Source organism: Protopterus annectens, chromosome 3.part1, assembly GCF_019279795.1.
Source record: "Protopterus annectens isolate FY-2018-M chromosome 3.part1, PAN1.0, whole genome shotgun sequence".
Lineage (NCBI taxonomy): Eukaryota > Metazoa > Chordata > Ceratodontiformes > Protopteridae > Protopterus > Protopterus annectens.
Window position 1 is genome coordinate 1,385,159,570 of NC_056732.1, and position 18,621 is coordinate 1,385,178,190.

Sequence of the window (18,621 nt, forward strand, 5' to 3'; positions counted from 1 at the left end):
CAGCTTCCATGGACTGCAGTTTTTCTTTTCATACTCTCTCAAAAAACTTTCCAGAACAGAACCAGTTTCAAAAATAATATCACAAAATGTCTCTTTATGAATAAGAATAAAAGTTCTCACCTCATTAGCCTTTATTCCCAATGGGACCATTAAATTATCCCAAATGTCATATCTGTCCATTTCTTATTCTTATTTGTTCTGGGTTCTTACCACACATTATCTTTGACTGTTGACATTTCCTTTCCTCTGTTCATCTCCTCACTTTCCCTGCAGTTTGCTTAACAGTCACTATACATGATTTCTTTTTCTGGCAGTCTTCTTTTAAAAATGTCTTCCGATTCCTCTGTTTGCATTTTTTTGCTTAATTTCACCCCGTTTTTTTAGAGTCCTGTACAGCCTCAAACACTGCACTGGAGTTTACCTCTGTGCTATCCTCTGTCTTGCATCTCCTTGGGCGCTATTATGTCAGACACCACAGTGCTAGGATCAGAACAAGCATTCTGCTAACAAGTAGTTTTTTTTTTATTGATGTATACATTAAGTATTATTTACATATTTGTTATTTACATCTATTTACAAATCTCCATGCATTGTAAACTTCAATTTAAGCACCCCCCACTCTTTTATCCACACACAAAACATTATTTTATCCAAAATCTTTGTCAAAGTCCATTTTACGTTGTATTTAATTTCATTTAGTCTCTTGTTCCATATAGTTCATGAAACATAAAATATTATGCTGTCCATTGTCTTCACTTCTTCCTGTTTTTGTGCACCATAATAACCAAATTATATTATGTCTGTATTTATTTGCTCAAATGTTAACAAAGTTTTCACCCTATTATGTTTACATGTTTTTCCAAAAATTATTAACTCTTTCACATTTCAAAAACACATACTCAGTAGTCTGAAGCTCTCCACATTTTTTACATATCTTATCTTGTTTTTTTTTTGTATGGAATATTTGCCTTAACTGGCAGTTTTCTAATGGACAATCTCTGTAAAAAAAATCATTATATTCTTTAATCTTTTTATAGTTATTATATGTCATCATTATGTCTTTTTCTTATCTATTTATAAATCTTTCTATGGGCCAATGCAATAAAATGCTTTCATAATACTTGTGTACCATTCCTTTATATTTTTTCTCACATATATTCTTTTATTTTCCATAACACAATTTTGTTTTGGTACTCTTTCATTTCTTCATTCACAGTGCTTTTACTTCTTTTTTTTAACTTCCATTCCTTCCCGCAATTCATTGTATTTATAATATAGTATCATTTCTATCAAGTTTTTATTTTCCTTTGTAATTCTTTTAATACCTTATATAAAATTAAAGATGCTGCATGTACTATTGGATTTATTAAACCTAAGCCTCCTTGCTCTTCTTTCATATATAGAATCCCTCTCTTGACTGGATTCAGTCTAGAGGCCCATATAAAATACAATCATCATTAGTTCCTTTTCATACTTAATAAGAATCATATAGATGTTAGCGACATAAGCATTTTTCCTATTACCATGGTGTTCAGTATGTGTGCTTTTTGCCTATATCTATATAATTTCCAAAAATGAGTTATATCTTTTACTTCTTTGAGTATATTATCCCATTGTTGTCTGTATTCATTCCTTTGACATATCTATATATTTTTTATTGAACTCAATACCTCCTATCATACCTTCAAAACCATATCCTTTACTTTTGTCTTTATTTATACTTAACTAATTTTTTTTAGTTTATACTTAATTTTTCATTTACTTTTTTCATCCATACTTTATTTTTAATAATTAATAGAATACCATCCACATAATTATACATTATTTGCAGTTGTACTTACTTCATCATTTTGTATCCACCACTATTTGACATTTTATTAATTTCCTTCACTAATACATTTATAACTAATGAGAAAATTACGCTACTAGCTGGGCAGCCCTGTTTTATTTTACATTCTGTTTTTTATTTCTATCCCAATCCAGCCATTTACATGTAGTTTCACATATTTCATTCCATAAACAGATTTTATTACTTCTAATATTTTTTTTGCTTACATTATATGCCTGCAAAATTCTCCATAATGATTTTATTGAATATTATCGTAGGCATTACTTATTTCCCCTATCATAACCTTCACTTCTACATTTTTATTTATGATGGCAACTATTTGTTTTATTATCCGTAATAATTCTTGACTTCCTTTTCCTTTTTTTCTGAATATATTTTGGTCATGTATTCTATCCATGTTTTGTAACCTTTTTGTTATTATTCTCACAAAAATTTTATAATCCGTATTGTTCAATGTGGCTTACTGTTGAAGTTCTGAAACTGCTTTCATCAACTGGTCACAATGGTTGACCCGAAATGCTGAAGCAACATCTGTAGTCGATGTATTTGACATGGCAGGAGGTGACATCAGTCACCCATACTATGCACCTTAATGTACCGTTACACTCTACAGTTAACGGTACATTAATTGTACTATTTTGCAGGGAGACTACACCCCCCCCTGCACCCCTATGCACAAATTAAATATACCAACTCCAAGATCATACGTCAGTGAGGAAATGGCTTAATTCCTTGTTCCTCACAGTACTGCAATCTCCTTTCACAATGCTGAACTCAGATACTCGAACTACAGTACCCATTCGCTGTAGTGTAGTTGACGTATTTGGTTCGGCATTCTGCCCATTTGAAAAGTGCCTTTTGACCACATGCTGGTCAAGCACAGGCACTTTGGACATTTACTGTTATAGGTTTCCAGTTTTTTCTTTTTTAAATAAAAATGTATTTTATAACTCCTGTACATATCTCTTTCTCTTTAATTCCAGTTTCTAACCATTCATTCATAACTTCTATCAAAACTATTTTTGCCACAGTTTCATTTCTGTATACATACCATATTCAATTCCATCCAATCCTGTTGCAGAATTCATATTAATATCTTTTAGAGTTTCATTCAATTCTTTCATAGTTATTTTTCATTCTAAATAGTCATTATCTTCATTATTTCATTTTCACCTTTAAAATTTTGTTCTATGTTTTCTTCTCTTTTAACAAGTAATTCCAATACATATTCTTTTATTATTTTATATATTCCTTCTTGCTGTGTTATTTGTTTACCTTCCTTATTTTTTAATTCTCCTATTATTTTTCCTTCTTTTAGAATATTACCCAAATATGGTGCTACCCCTTTCTTTCATTGTAAACGATATTTTGTTTATATAACAAGTTGTTAATTTTAATTTGATTCATTTTATATATTTCTCTTTCTTTTGCATAAAAGGAATTTTTCTTCTCTAATACGTGTCTCTAAGTTTGTCTTGAATTAATATCTTATATCTCTCTTTTTCTTTTCTTCTTTTTTTCCATATACATTCTAAAAATACCTTTTTATATTTCTCTTTAAAATTAAGCCACCAGAGAGTCCAAGTCTCATAAAACCCTTTCATATTCATATGATTTTCCACAATTCCGCAAGTTATTTTTTCTCTTCTAAATCTAATTCCTTTTCATTAATTCTCTTTATTCCTTTCCCTATTCTTATATAGTCTTCATTTTCCTTTACTTTAACCCATATAGCCACATGATCTGAAAATCCAGCATACTTTATTCCTTTTTTTATAACTTTTAAACTATCAGATATTAAAAAATAATCAATTTCTGTCATAATTTCATTCCTTTTGTAGGTCCAGTGGTTATTCTCACATACACTTAACTTTCCACATCTCATAATTTTTTAACCATGTTTACATCACAATTGCTCTTATTTTTTCTTAAATTACAATTAAAATCACCCACCACCATAATGTCCATATTTACACAAACATATTCAAGAATGTTTTGAAACATCCTTTCCCTGTCTTGTTACATATGTATATAAAGCTATAGTTCTATACACATATTTTTCTGTCTCAAGTCTATTACTGTAATTCGTCCTAGTTCCACTATAGTTACAGCCAATATTTTAATGCTTTCTTGACATAATATACATATGCCAAAGTTTTTCAGTTTGTGTTCTTTCTTCCTCTGTTAATAATCTGATATCTTCTAAAACAATAATATGTGCATCTACTGTAGCACACCATTTAATATACCCATTTTTTCTTAAGATTTTTCATACTGTTCATATTTAAAGCTAATATTTTCAGCTTTTAAGAACAGTTAGTATAATAAAATGTTTATCTCTTTCCTTTCTTATTTTCTCTAAGCGTTATGTTTTTGAATTTTATTTTCCTTTCTTTAACTCTTTTTCCTATCAAATTCCTTTTATCTCTTACTGTGTGCCAATCCGCTTCTTCTTCACTTGTAACCTCTGTTTCTTTTTCCTTGTTACTTTCTTTAACTTCATGTGTAAACTCTCTTATCAGTATTATCTTTTTGTACATTTTATTGTATAACACATTCTTCTTTCTCGTTCTCCTGTATAACTTTTCATTTTCATTTTCTTGCACATCCTAGCCATGAATGACCAGTATTGTCACATTTTTGCATTTTAAATCACAGTTTTATGCATTATGCCCTATTTTACCGCATAAATAACATTTTTTATCACATTCATTGATTTAAATGATCATTTTTCCACAAATATAATAAGACTTTGGTTGACCCCTGTATTTAACAAAACCCCTATTACCATGAACATTAATAATACTAGGTACATGGATAACATTGTATTCTTTCAGTTCTTTTGCTTCAACTTCAGATCTAAACAGGATCATTATTCTTTTTTTTGTCTATAAAAAGCTTGCACCACATATTCTGACCATGGATAAATATTTTTCTTTTGTTCATATGCACCCAAAAAAATTTCCATGGCCTGCCCATTCTCAAATACCAAATCACAAAAAATCTCTTTATTAATTAAAATAAATGCTGTTACTTATTTTGCTTTGACACCCAGAGGTGGCTTGATAGAGTCCCAGACCTCATACCTGTCCAAACTTCCTTCTTTTTTTACTGCTCACATGTACTGTATACTTATTTCTTGTTTCTTTTATTTTTTCATTCTTATTTGCTCCTTCTCCAACAGTTTGTGCATACGCTTTTGTCTCTGGAACTTTTTCTGAACAATTTCTTCTTTTCCTTTTTCTTCTTCTAGTATTTTCTTGATGTCACTCTATGAAATTGCTGCTCCATTTTCTGGCTTACTTTAGTTTACAATTTCTTCGAAATAATCATCCTGCAACCCCCCTGATTGTATGGTTGTAATTATGCATTTTTCAGAAGTAACTATCTCTCCTTCAAACAGTCTTCTCTGAATCCATGTCTGTTACAGCTATAATTTGCTTTTCCTCCAATGTCACTGTTTTTTCTGCACCCACATTATCAGAAAAAACGACTGTTAGTGATTCTGCCATTCATCTACATTTTCAGCAAAAGCTGAATCAACCATGTTTTCTCCATTTTTCAGGTTGCCTCCATGCCTGGACAGGAAACAGGAAATATGGATGTGTAACACACAAAGCCTTCCCCCCAACTACCAACAGTAGGGGAAGTTCCCTAATGCCTTGGCCAAATTTTCCCATGTAGTATAAATACCACCTTGGGACTCCCTGAAAAGAGGGTACTACCCTGGTGGGACTAACCCGGTTAACAATAGATAAATAAAAAAATAAATAAAATGTAATAGATTCCATGTCAATTGCAAGATGTATGTTTCATTTACATTTTCATTTTCTTTCATGTTTTTCTCATTCTGTCCTGATTGGGAAAAATTGGCTGCTCTTTCAGAGGTGTATAGGCTGTCTATCCAGATGAAAGGGTAAGTATGTAGCTGTAATAGTATAGCGGCATACAAAAGAACTTGAGCTGCTACTTAGTCTCAGGTCATGTAGGTCACAGTCAGGGTTTTATCCTTCTGTACCACAGAGCTGGGGCTGCAGGTTTTACTTGTGGTCTTTATATTATTTAGAGCCTATTAACATTTTTATCTGGTTGCTGTTTAACTGCCAGTATTTTGGTGTGCATTTTCTGCGTATTATGCTACCACATCATAATATATTGGTTTAAATTGTATAACGCGAGGGACATACATTTCCTTACTTTTTTATTTTATTTATGAATCTAAAATAGAACCTCACCTGATCAGTATCCCATATTTTGCTGTAATTTCAGCACAGACTTAAGCTGCAAAGACACAGTTTTATAGCTGTTTAATTTTAGGGAAGGTGCTTCTTTAGCTGGTATTCTTGTACAGTAGTAACTAATATAATTAATGCATTTTCCTTATGAAAGAAGGCTGAAATTAACTAGCAAAATACAGATGAAATCAGTGTTGTGATGTGTAGCACATAGTCAGGCATAGTGTTCTTTTGTTGAGGGGAATGAATAAATGATTTTTGCATTTATCTTGCAATACCAGTCTGTAACCATACAGTACAGCTAGCCACAGACAGGATTAGAATACTTTACAATTTGTTTAGACTATATATTGAATCTGTCATCAACTGTAGTAATAGAACTAGAACTGTATAGGGGTTGTCAAATTTTTGATTATAGTAGCCAGAAAAAAAAGAAAAACCTAAAGTATAGCCCAAAACAAATTCTCACCCTTTAAAACTATAAAACGCACTGATACATCAGCCTGATCAGAGCAGTGACACAGTTATTGACAGTAGTGAGTAACAAGCCGACCACTTGTGGTTTATATATGTATATATGTATATATGTATATATATATATATATATATATATATATGTGTGTGTGTGTGTGTGTGTGTGTGTGTGTATATATTTTTTTTTTTTTTTTTTTTTTTTTTTTTTTTGCTCATCCTCATCCTCATCTACGTCTTGCTAAGCTGTCTGTCTCAGAAGAATCTGCCAGGTTCTGTTACATGATATCCTGGTCAGCTTTCAAAGACCAAGGCAGCTATTTTCTTTTTTTTCTCTAAATATTAAGGCAGGTATTTTCTGATTTACTTTTGTCAGACCTCCATGCCATGTGTATGAATGTATTTGCAGCCTAGGTCTCAGTTCTTCTTCCTGAAACTTCCAAGCTTAATGAAGATAAGCAACAGAAGAAATAAAATGTTTAAAAGTGGTACAGTGTTGTGCTGTTCAATTTGAACTAGTAGGTTAGTCATTATGGAGCACGTCCGGTCAAAATTATGTGAGTGCTTAAATCCTAAACATCTTGCAGGACAGTCTATTATAAATAAATGGCAGCATACATAATTCATATGCAGGTAGAATTATATGTTATTACTACGGACTATTGCAAACAAATACTGAAATGCAATTCTCACATATAAAATTGCAAGTAATAAATTATTCCAAGGAAAGCAGGTGACTGCAAAGATAAAAATAACAGTACTACTGTTTCCATAAAAAATATGCCAAAGTAAAAATGTCCATTATATTCTGCAAACTGTCTTTGTTGTTAAAAAGGGAAAAAATTAAACTGAAGTACAGAATTAAGTGAGTCTAAGGTGCTTATATTTAAATAACACTGACTTGTTTAAAAAAAGGCTGAAAGGCCATGAAAATGAAGAACAAAATTATGTCAAACAGACTAAGTTGTTTCTATTTAAATAACACTGATACCTTTCTAAAAGGTATTGATAGGCAGAAGGCCTTTTAATTGACACAGCTGACAAGCAATAACTATGCTAACACAAAATGCTAGCCCAAGTAGACTCTGATTTATGCATTTCAGGTGACAGATTTTGTAACAATAAAACTGCTGAAATGATTGCGATGGAACAAAAGTCTTTTGCTTCCCAAAAGTGCAGTTCCATTTATAGTGAACCTTTAGAGGCTGAACAGAAGACATATTCCAGCAATAGCTGAATGGTGAAAAAACAGGCAGGGAAGTAGTTTGGAATACTGTAGCCTAGTTGCCAAAGTTAGACCACAAACCACCATGATGATATAATGGTCAAACAGCAAACAGTTACAGCAGCATCCAGGTAGCAGCAAAGTGGAAGTAGAAAAATGTCTTGAGCAATATCAAGATGTTAATAGTACTGTCATGTTTCTGCTAACAAACAAAATAAAGCCAGTCACAGAGCAGCACAATGTATTTGATTCTGTGGCACAAAATAAGCAGAATATGTATATAGATAGCTATAGAAAATAGCAAAAATGTTATGCATTTGATAAGTTTCCAGTTAAAAAAAATGTAAAACTGAAGATCGGTTGTGAAGATAAGGTGTTATTAATAGTGCTGGTGTTTTGTTGTATGGAAAAGCTGGATCGGAGCAAAAACTGAAATGAACCAGAAGAGGATGGCTTACCATTCCATCAACTGCCGGGTAGTATGTGATACTTGGAGGGTAAATCACCAGTGTGTGAGACCAGCATCCTGATAGTGCCCATGATTCGACCATCTGACACATAAGCCTACTGAGCCACCTCTTCCTGTATGGTAGGATACCCCATATTCACCTTGTTGGTAAGTGCAAACTCTTTCTAGATAGAGTAGTATCTGTAGGCACACTTTAAAAAATTGTTAAAACATATATTTATGTATATTTGTATATATGTGTGTACATACAAATAACCCTCCTCAAACATAAAAAAGTGAAGGCAACAAACTGTACAGGTATTATAACAGGAATGTGTCCATTTACTTAAAAAAGAAACAGTGCTACAGAAAAGAAAGGGTAAAAGTCGACGTCAGTCCTTTATTCGTGTTATTATACCAACCTTCACACTGCTATCACTTCCATAAGTTGTACCCATGTACAGTTGTATGGATTGGGCATAGTGATGTCACAGCTCAAAGGGTGTGATTTCACATCCTCTTACTCCCTGCTTCACACGTAAACGTTTTACTCTTGTACTGGTGCTTCTGACAGTGGTATCTGTTAAAGCCCATTATTAAGCCTCAAGTTGGATAGATGAAAAAACTGAGATCCTCCTCTATCTGCTGCAGAAAGTCATAGCTGCAGGAGGTGGAGCTGGCAACTGATTGCTCTCAATGGAAAAAGATTGAAATCTGGCAGGAGTTTGGGGAGCACCATTCTTCCTTGACAGATATGCCCTGCTCTAGCCAACAGTGCAGGCACAGTTATGACTACCTACAGAGGCAGAGAGGGGGGGCGAGCATTTGGTGAGTTTTAGAGGTCAGTGAAGGCCAGAATTCTATAGGAAGTTCTCTTTCTTGACATGTTATACAGCAGAATATCATCAAAATGTATTTAATGAAGTTTGAATTCCATTTTACTGCTTGGTCATAGCCAGAAATAAGCTTTTAATCTTCTTCTTCTTTCGGCCTTTTCCCAGTTGGGGGTCACCACAGCGGATTACCTGTCTGCTCATTATTGGCAGTGGAGTGTTACGGTGTTGAGTTGCCATTCCGACGCCCAACCTTCCACAGAAGGCACACACATACACATGTACACACCACACTCATGCCTAGGACCAATTTAGAGTGTCCAATCCACCTAGAGCATGTCTTTGGGATGTGGGAATAAACTAGAGCACCTGGAGGAGACCCACGGGACCACAGGGAGGACATGCAGACTCCACACAGAAGGCATCCCAGCCAAGGATTGAACCAGAGAACCTCTTGCTGTGAGGCGGCAATGCTAACTGCTGCACCACCGCTGCCACCCAGAAATAAGCTTTTAATGGAAAATTCATTATTAAATAGCATCTGTGCTCAATATGTTCATGTTTATTAATGATTTCTGGAAATGCTGATTACCTTTAAAAGTGGCGAACATCTAGCCACTACAGACAACTTGGAGTGGGAGAGGGGGCCTAAGCAGCAGGCGTACGACCTGCTTAATATAATTCTGTTATTGCATGCTGCACTGGTTACTTAATTCCACTGTTTGTTAATAATTGCATACCATAGCATACAATTAATGGAAATATATTATTCACATAAACAAAGGTAAACATTGCAGTGCGTACTGCAGATTAGGCTTCTCAGTTTTAACGTATTGTTACAATTAGCAGTCCTTTCAGAAATATGCCCTTCTTTCCTGAAATTGATTAAATGGTAAGGATGCCATTAAGAGTAGCACCATCCTTCATGAGACATTGTTGTGCCTGTTAAAGTAACAGTCTGGGAATGTTGAGTACAATTTGTAGTACCTTCTTATATGTAAACACCATTTAGTCAGCAAAGAAAATGAAAGCCTGTAAGGGAATAAACTCAATAGTCAACTGTGATACCAATTTGTAATAGTTCAACGTAGTATTGTACTGCTTAGTCAGGTTAGGCATCGATGATGTGAGATCTGTAGAAAAAAGTAATTCATTCATTTCTGTCAATAAAATGGTATAACTGGAAAACAACTTATAACTTGTTCTTGTCTCCATATTTTCTCTCTCTCCTCTGTTTTTTTTTTTTTCTCTCCCTTTTCATGTTCCTTTTCCTACATTTCCAGAGACCCCAAGGGAAGCCCAGCCACATGAACCCAGGGTGAGGGAATGCTCAACACCACCTTTTGTGATAGGGTTGGGGTCACTCTTCCTCTGTTGGCCACCAGTGCATGGCAGCCTGGAAAACCACCAACACTGTGAGCTTTGGGACCTGATAGAGGCAGCAGTTGAGTGAACGGTGGAAAGGTACTTTCAGCTGATAGAAATCCTCCTTCACTGGGTAGAAGACTTACTGACCTGGTCAGCTTTGACCACCAAACCATTGGATACCTCCTTCCATACACCTTCAGAGCCCTCCTCTGAAGGTCCGTTACAGAGTGGAAATATTTCAGGTTCTCTGGGGAGAGTGACCTGTACTGCACACCTCCTTTCCCACCTCCTTCTGTGTCTACCTGGCCTCTCTATGTCTTGTGTCCCCATCTATCTGAGCCTGCCATAGTGTTCCTGTCTCTCTTTCATGCTGTGTTAATTCCTTAACTGCTCCCTAAGCCTGTGTGCTACACCCTCATCCTTTACTCCATCCCGAATGTCCCTCTTATAAAAAAATAAAAAAAAATTGAAAAATGGGGAGGTCCTATCCCCTTACAAATACATAATTCCCCTCCCTTCCCACCCCATCTAGCACAACCCTCTTCATGTCTCCCTTCTCTGTGTTACTTATCATCTCTTTCCCTCATTTCTAATTTTCCCTATAGTCTATTTGCAACATTATGAATGACCAGTCAGGGTGTACACAATAAGGACTGCCTTATATTCAATAAATAATTTTAACTTTATGAACAACTGTAGCAAGTGCTACTTTCCTCAAATAAGTGCTAGTGGTGTATATATGCTTGTGCAGGCTTGTGCTTATAAGCAATGAAAATAGCTAAAATAAGTAATACATTTAAGAAATCATAATTTCACACTCGTGGCTTCCATCACACATAACCAAAAACAGCAATAAAAGTCAAAGACCAGCAAAAACTACACATAAAAGAAATGTAGTCCAGGTAATCACCACCGCAGCTGCTATAAATCCACAAAAGTCTTGAATTAATGCAGTTATTGAGCGCTTTCGTCTCAATAAAGAGAGACTTCATCAGAGTAACAAAGAAGGCATAAAAAAGGCAGTTTAAATACTAACATCAGTTGAAATTCCACCAATGAAATGTTGTGTAATTCAAAACCTTTACACATCAATTAATTATTTAAAAAAGCCTGGATAGGATCAGCACAAAGCAGCTTTTTGCTTTTTGAGGTTATTTTGCCAGGGTGGGATATTATATCTGTCAAGTGCCCCAAATAATGAGATGTGATGGATGAAAGTTAATAATAATAATAATAATAATAATAATGATAATAATAATAATAATAATGGTAATGGTAATGATGATGATGATATTATTAAAGTTCCAAACTGCTTTCTTTACTGTAAACAGCCTTTCATTCATAATTCAGTGTCAACTTCATGCGAGTCACTTCAGATCGGTATCCTATGAAAATAAAAAGAACATTTTCCCTTTCCAACCTCAGACTTTATCCTTGATTCTGACAATTAAAATAAACTTTCTTTCTTATGAAAGTAAAAGGACTGTATGCATACATTCATTCTTTAGGACTTGTTTTTGTTAAAGACAAAGTGGACAGTGTTGAAATTCTAGCTGACAAGAAAAACATCATCAACAGCTGTGGATGGAATTTTCCAAACACAACTGCTTGGAATATGTAACTTTTTACCCATTCTGTTTTTTTTTTTTTTTTACCTAGTTGTTACAAGGAAGTAAAAGAAGAGAGAAATAATTTGGGTTGTTTCATTTTCAATTATGTTTTCAGTTATACTACTGTGTTAGCTTAAAATGACAAAATCCTATTTAACTAAATATAAATTTTATATACAGTAGAAGCAGAATCTATTTCTGGAGTGATAATTTCCTGAAAAAAGATATTTGCCTGTATTGAAAATGAAAAACGAAACTGCAGTATGTGTAAGTGTGTTTAAATGTGGAGACTTATGCACATTTTCAGGTTATTTTTGATAAAACTGGTATTAGCAGAAATTCTTAACATTAATAAAATAAGCCCCCGTGTACTCCTCAGGAGAGACTTTGCTGTCCAGACACGTGCGTACACACATCAAGTCGATGGTTGCATTATGGTGGTGAAAATGGATAAAAAGTGCAGCACTGTACCACTAAAGCTCCTTAATGGAGAATGCCCTGACAAATGACAGACTGTAGGTACATCATACCATACTGTATATGCCATATAGGATACCATACTGTATATGGCATATAGGATAACATGCTTGATGCGTCATACTCCATATTGTAGGTCAGTGAATCTGTGTTGCAGACATGACCTGATAAAATGAGGTTCATGGCCAGTTGCTATATGTTGTTTCACCAAACCAGCATTCAGAGAAATGAAATGACTGAGCAGCCATTCGTCGAATATGTCAAATTTAACAAATCAGTATTGAGAAGCATTATTTTGTGGGAAGAAAACAAGACATATGCACACCTAAGCTCTATATTACAAATTTGAGGACGCATTGTCTTTATGAAGGTGGTATGGTTGATAGTCCCTCTTCCCTGAGAATGCATAACCTCTGGTTGTTATATATATATATATATATATATTATATATATATATATATATATATATATATATATATATATAAGGGGGTTCTAGGGTGCTGGAGGCTTGCCCACTGCAAAAATAACATTGCTGGTTGCTAATTCCCTAACTTTGACTAACTTCAGTTAACTTGTTTCAATGAATGCTGCTTCAGTGATGCAGGATTTGTCAGTCTGCTGTGGCCCCATCATATACCTAAATGCATGTTGTTGTGTCTGTGTTTTTGAAAATAAATAAATAAATAAATAAATAAATAAAATGAACAAGCACAGAAATCTGTTTTTTTTATTTTTATTTATTTTTTTCTGTGTGTTTTAGAAAATAGGACCTGGTATATCACAAGCCGTACTGTACTTCCATGTTTGTGCTGTCATGTGACATGTGGAGGGCTTTGTTTTTTACATCCTCCTAACCTAATTACAATCATCTATGTGCACCATAACTAGGGAAAGGAAGCAGCCACAGTAAATATGACTTTTGTTAAACTTGCATTTTGTTAAAACAGGTGTATCCTCATTTATTTTATGAGTCTTATAGCATTAAAAAAATGGCTGAGTAAAGGATAAAATGTTTCTTCTGCTCTTCTACTTTTACATTGTATACTGCAACTTTTGCATATGTGTGACAATTTTGTCCTCTCATGCTGTATTATAAGATAGTACACTTGATTTTTATAGCTTTTTGCTTATCAATTTATTTATTTATTTATTTTTTTGCAGCTGGACAGAAGAGCTGAAGCTGCTGGTAATTTAAGGAAGACAGACAAAGGTAAAACTGTTTTGAACATAAAAAAGATCCACTAGAAAAGGGGATGCAAAATGTGCAATAACAGTGATGTTTTTTTATCATTTGTTAACCAAGTAAACCCTCTAGGCACAAACTCATGGACTACCTGGGAGCACTGCCTGTTTAATTGACTTGCTGAAAGTCATACAGTAGGCAAACGATGGCTAAGAGAATCAAATCATGAAGTACAGAATTAAGCTATTTAATAACTCGTAGGCTTATTCCTCAGCACTAAACTGCAATGCTTCTGTTTGGTATGTTGTGATACACTGACTTCTGTTGTGATTTACTGATTTCCGTACATTGTGATATACTGAATTCTGTATGGTATGCTGTGATATATACATATGTATGTTACCTGAAACCACTTGCCATAATGTTTAAGGTCTTTGCCTCCCATATTCACAAGGTACAAAGTTTGATCCTGACCTCTGACCAATGCCTGTGTGGATTTGCATATTCTCCTTATGCCTCTGTGTGTTCTTCCCACCTTCCAAAAACATGCTGAATGTTTGCACCTAAAACTCACCCAGCTACATTCTTGAATCTCAAGAATAGAGTTGTGGGTACCAGCACTGACTCTAGATGGTGCTCTATAGGGGATGAGTTATATTGACTAACCGCTTTGGACATTGTGTGGTTCACAATATTTTCTGTATAGGAAAATATGGATCACAGACTGGGTACCACTTCAGGGTGTGCCACTTGACAGCATAAAAATTGGATCCAGGTGTGATTTGGTCATGTTGGCTAATGTCGCCAAACGGACATGGGTATTTGGTGACAAGTGGGACTCTGCCTTATCTGACTTATGCTAATGGTGGCAGGGGTGTATCTGTTCCTGTTGGCCTGTGAGCCCACCATAAAAAGCCCAGCAACACTGGGTCAATAAACTACTGGCCAGCCAATAATCAGTTGTCCAGCTTGGGTTACCTGGAATAGCTATGAGTGAAAGCTCGAGATAAAACCAACCAAGCTGCCAAACATGATATAAAAATTGCTACACTCAATGTAGGTTCACACAACTTGGAAGTGGATGGTAAGGAGGAGGCTGGACATCCTATGTATCCAGGTGACACGATGACATGGGAAGGGCAGTTCAGCAAAGCCACTTGGCTTGAGATCCAGAGTCTATTACTCAGGAGGACTGACAGACTACAAATGGTGTGGGAATTGTGGTGAGGGAGAGGCTTCAGAAGACAGTGAAGGATGTCATCCGAATTAGCAACAGACTCATGGCAATCAGGCAACAGTGTAAGGATAAGGAGTTATTCCTAATCTCAGCCTATGCCCCACGACAGGGCTGTGATAATGAGGAAATGAGTGCATTCAGGCAGCAGTTGCAGGATCTACTTGATAAAGCAGAATAACATGACTTGTTGATAATTGGTGACTTAAATGCACATATTGAGAGAGACAGAATGGGATATGAGGGCTGCTTGGGTTTACATGTTGGGGCAACAGGAATAAAGAAGGATAGGCCATTCTAGACTTCTGTCTGACAAATGGCTTGTTGGTGGCCAACACATGATTCAGTAAGAGAAACAGCCAAAAGATCATATCCTATCCAACATGCAACTCAAGTAGATTTCCTCCTAATAAGGAAAGGGCACTGGAATAGCATCAGCAATTGCAAAGCCATCTCCATTGAAACAATTGACCTACAGCATAAACCACTGATTGCCACAATCAGCTGCAAGCAGTGGTCCAGAGCTCTAAGGTCAACAGAGACCAGGCTGATGACCTGGAAGCTGACTAAAGAAAAAGCGCAAGAGTTTAAGGAATTGCTAAGGGCTGTAGCATATCAGAAAGAAGAGGAAATAGGTAGAGTAGAAGAAGAATGCAGTACCTCAAAACAGCATGTGTGAGGACTACACAACAGATTTGCAGATGAGTGGGTATGGAAATAAGGTACATAAGGAAAACTGGTGGTGGAATGCAGAAGTCCAGGAAGTCATGAAAAGAAAAGAGTGCATGAGAAAGTGAGACATAGAAAAGATGGACCAGGCTAGGAAGGAATACTGGTCAGCCAACAAAGAGGCTAAGAAAGGAGTTGCAATAGCAAAGAACAAGGCATCAGAGGCGCTCTACCAGGTTCTGAAAAGTGACTCGGTAGATGGACAAAGAGACTGTATAAGGTTGCAAGGCAAAGACAGAAATGTAAAGAAGATAGTCAGACACCCTTCATAGGGGATGGCAGCAACAACCAGTTCACCAGTTCACAAGTTATCAAAGACAGACAAAAGGTGCTCATCCAGTAGCTTCTGACTGAAGAAAACCCCACAGAGGCTATACTGCCCCAGACACAGCCTTCAATGAAGGTAGAGGAGGTGCCCATCCTAGAAGAAGTAAGAACAACACTAAAGAAAATGAAGTCAGGAAAAACAGAAGGCTCAGATGAGGTCACAGCAGATATAAAGATGTTGGGTGAGATAGGGGAGAAATGACTTCAGCAGTATGTAGAGAGAAAGATGCATCCCAGATGACTGGAGAATAAGCATACTAATACCAGTGTGCAACAACAAAGGGAACATCTAAAACTGTGAGCAGTACAGAGGCATCAAACTCCAGTTATTCTGCATAACAAGTTCTGGAGAGGATGACTGATAAATGAATACTCAAAGTAGCAAAAAGTAAGACAGCAGATGAGCAGTTTGGATTCAGATCAGAATGCAGCACAACTGACCTGATGTATGCAGTGAGACAGATAGTTGAGAAGAAGCTAGATATGAGGAAGGGGTTCAGTTGCATATTCCTAGACTTGGAGAAACCATATGACAAGATGCCAAGAAAGCTGATTTGGATAGTCCTTGCAGTGGTTTGAAGTCCAAGAAACATTGATGTAATTAGTGCAGGCTGTATACAAGGACTCAGTGACTCAAGCACAAACAGTGTTTGGTCTTACAGATGGGTTCCCAGTATGAGTGGATGTGCATCAGGGTTCTGAGCCCACTGTTGTTCATACAGGTCATGGGAGACAGATCAATAAAGTTGCTGTATGGAGATGATGTGGCACTGTAGACTAACTCTGAGCAAGATCTTCATCAAAGGATAAGGGAATGCAAAACTAAAGGTACATGGAATGAAACTGAGTACAGATAAGACAGTTGTAATGGCAGCAAATGGGGAAATCAGAAGCTGAGAATTGAGTTAGAAGTGAAAAATAGTGGAACAGGTTAACAGATTCAAGCATTTGTGAGAGGTGGTTGAGGAAAAGGGAAGTCTGAATGAGGCGGTCAAATCTAGAATCATAGCAGCAGCCACCTGGCACAGAGTGTCAGGGGTAGTGTATGACAGATAAATGCCAAAGAAGCTGAAAAATAAGGTGTACACAACAGTAGTGTGACCAGTACTACTGCATGCTAATAAACTCATAAGCTCATAAGTAGTTTAGTAGAATTCATTGGCCTATTAGCCAACTAGGAACACTGATTCCTTAATATACGGTACATATACTTTTATCATTCATCCAAAAATCAAGTGATTTCTTAAAAGTGGCCAAACTATTTGACAAACATTAATTGGGATGTTAATCTATAAAATAACCATTTTGTTAGTAATAAATATGCATGTTATTTTAGACTTACATAACTGAGTCTGGAAATTCATATTTTTATGTCTTAAAGTCTTATCACTTCTAAAACTGTCCATATTAAACATTGCAAGCAGAACTGGATCATGAAAAATGTTATAGGCAAGTATAATCTTTTCATGAATATATCTATAATATATTATTTCCATGAATATATAGCTAGAATATTGGAGTTTTAAATATATACATTTTCTCACATAGTCTGAATCTTTAACTGTATCTATTCTTTTTTGAATGTATTTGCAATCCTTCAAGAGTATGTACTTGATCTTGAGAATATGTATGGAATATGTTATACTCTAACATAGGTCCTTTATAAGATTAATAAACTTTTATGAGAATATGTATGGAATATGTTATACTCTAACATAGGTCCTTTATAAGATTAATAAACTTTTACAAGACATTTTTAATTTCTTGTGTTATTGTTCTTAAAATTTGACCCATTTTTTCAGAGCTCTACTGCAAACAGTTTTGTATGCTTTCAAATGATAACTTTGAAGAGATTGTAATGCCCAAACCCTTATACTGGTCTACTTCTAGCAGTGAGATTGAAGACATATAGACGGCATTTTAACTATTCTGTTAGTAAAGTACATGATGTTACATTTTTCAGTACTAATTGTAAGTCTTATAAGATGTAGCCCAACTCAACAGCGTATGCATACTGTATAAGCAGTCACTGCCTTGTAATCTTTTTCATTTTTCAACATGAATTTAATTCCACAGTCATTGACATATTTGTGGATTCAAAAGTAATTATTTTTAGGAATTGTTAAAAAAAATTTTGAAAAGTACAGGTCCCAAAAAACAATCCATGTGGAACTCCTGAACATATAGGTAAAATCATAAATGGAGTACTTTTAAATGTAGCACGTTCGACTGTGTTTTTTATACATACCATAATCCATCTTACTATGTAGAAGTTCACATTTAATGTAAGTAAACTTGCATTAATCACATTAAAAGATAAACTATCAAAAGCATTCAATAGATCCAAAAATATCACACCAGGAGACATTTCTTGCTTTGAGACTTCAATCATTTTATCATAAAAACATTGCCGATCTTCCTTTAAGAAAGCTATGCTGTTTTATATTAATAAAAGAAAGATTTGTACCACTTTTACTCATTAATTCAATTAAACATCTTTTGAAACGTTTACGCAAAACTGATGTCAAACTTATTGTCCTATAATTTTCTATAGAATCTTTTTTGCTTTTCTTTGTAAGTTGAGGTAATGTGTAAACTTTTCCAAAAACCGGGTACAAATCCATATTATAAA

At 35.2% G+C, this 18,621-nt stretch overlaps 1 protein-coding gene across 3 annotated transcripts in view; it reads left to right on the forward strand.

Annotated features, from left to right (window-relative positions):
• LOC122798472 (flap endonuclease 1-like) overlaps window positions 1-18,621 on the forward strand; it is a 444,201-nt gene that overhangs the window by 114,976 nt on the left and 310,604 nt on the right. For all 3 annotated transcript variants that reach the window (XM_044067423.1, XM_044067425.1, XM_044067424.1), the window contains exon 4: window positions 13,678-13,726. In XM_044067423.1, coding sequence (XP_043923358.1) covers window positions 13,678-13,726 — 49 coding nt within the window. The remainder of the gene's footprint in view (window positions 1-13,677; window positions 13,727-18,621) is intronic.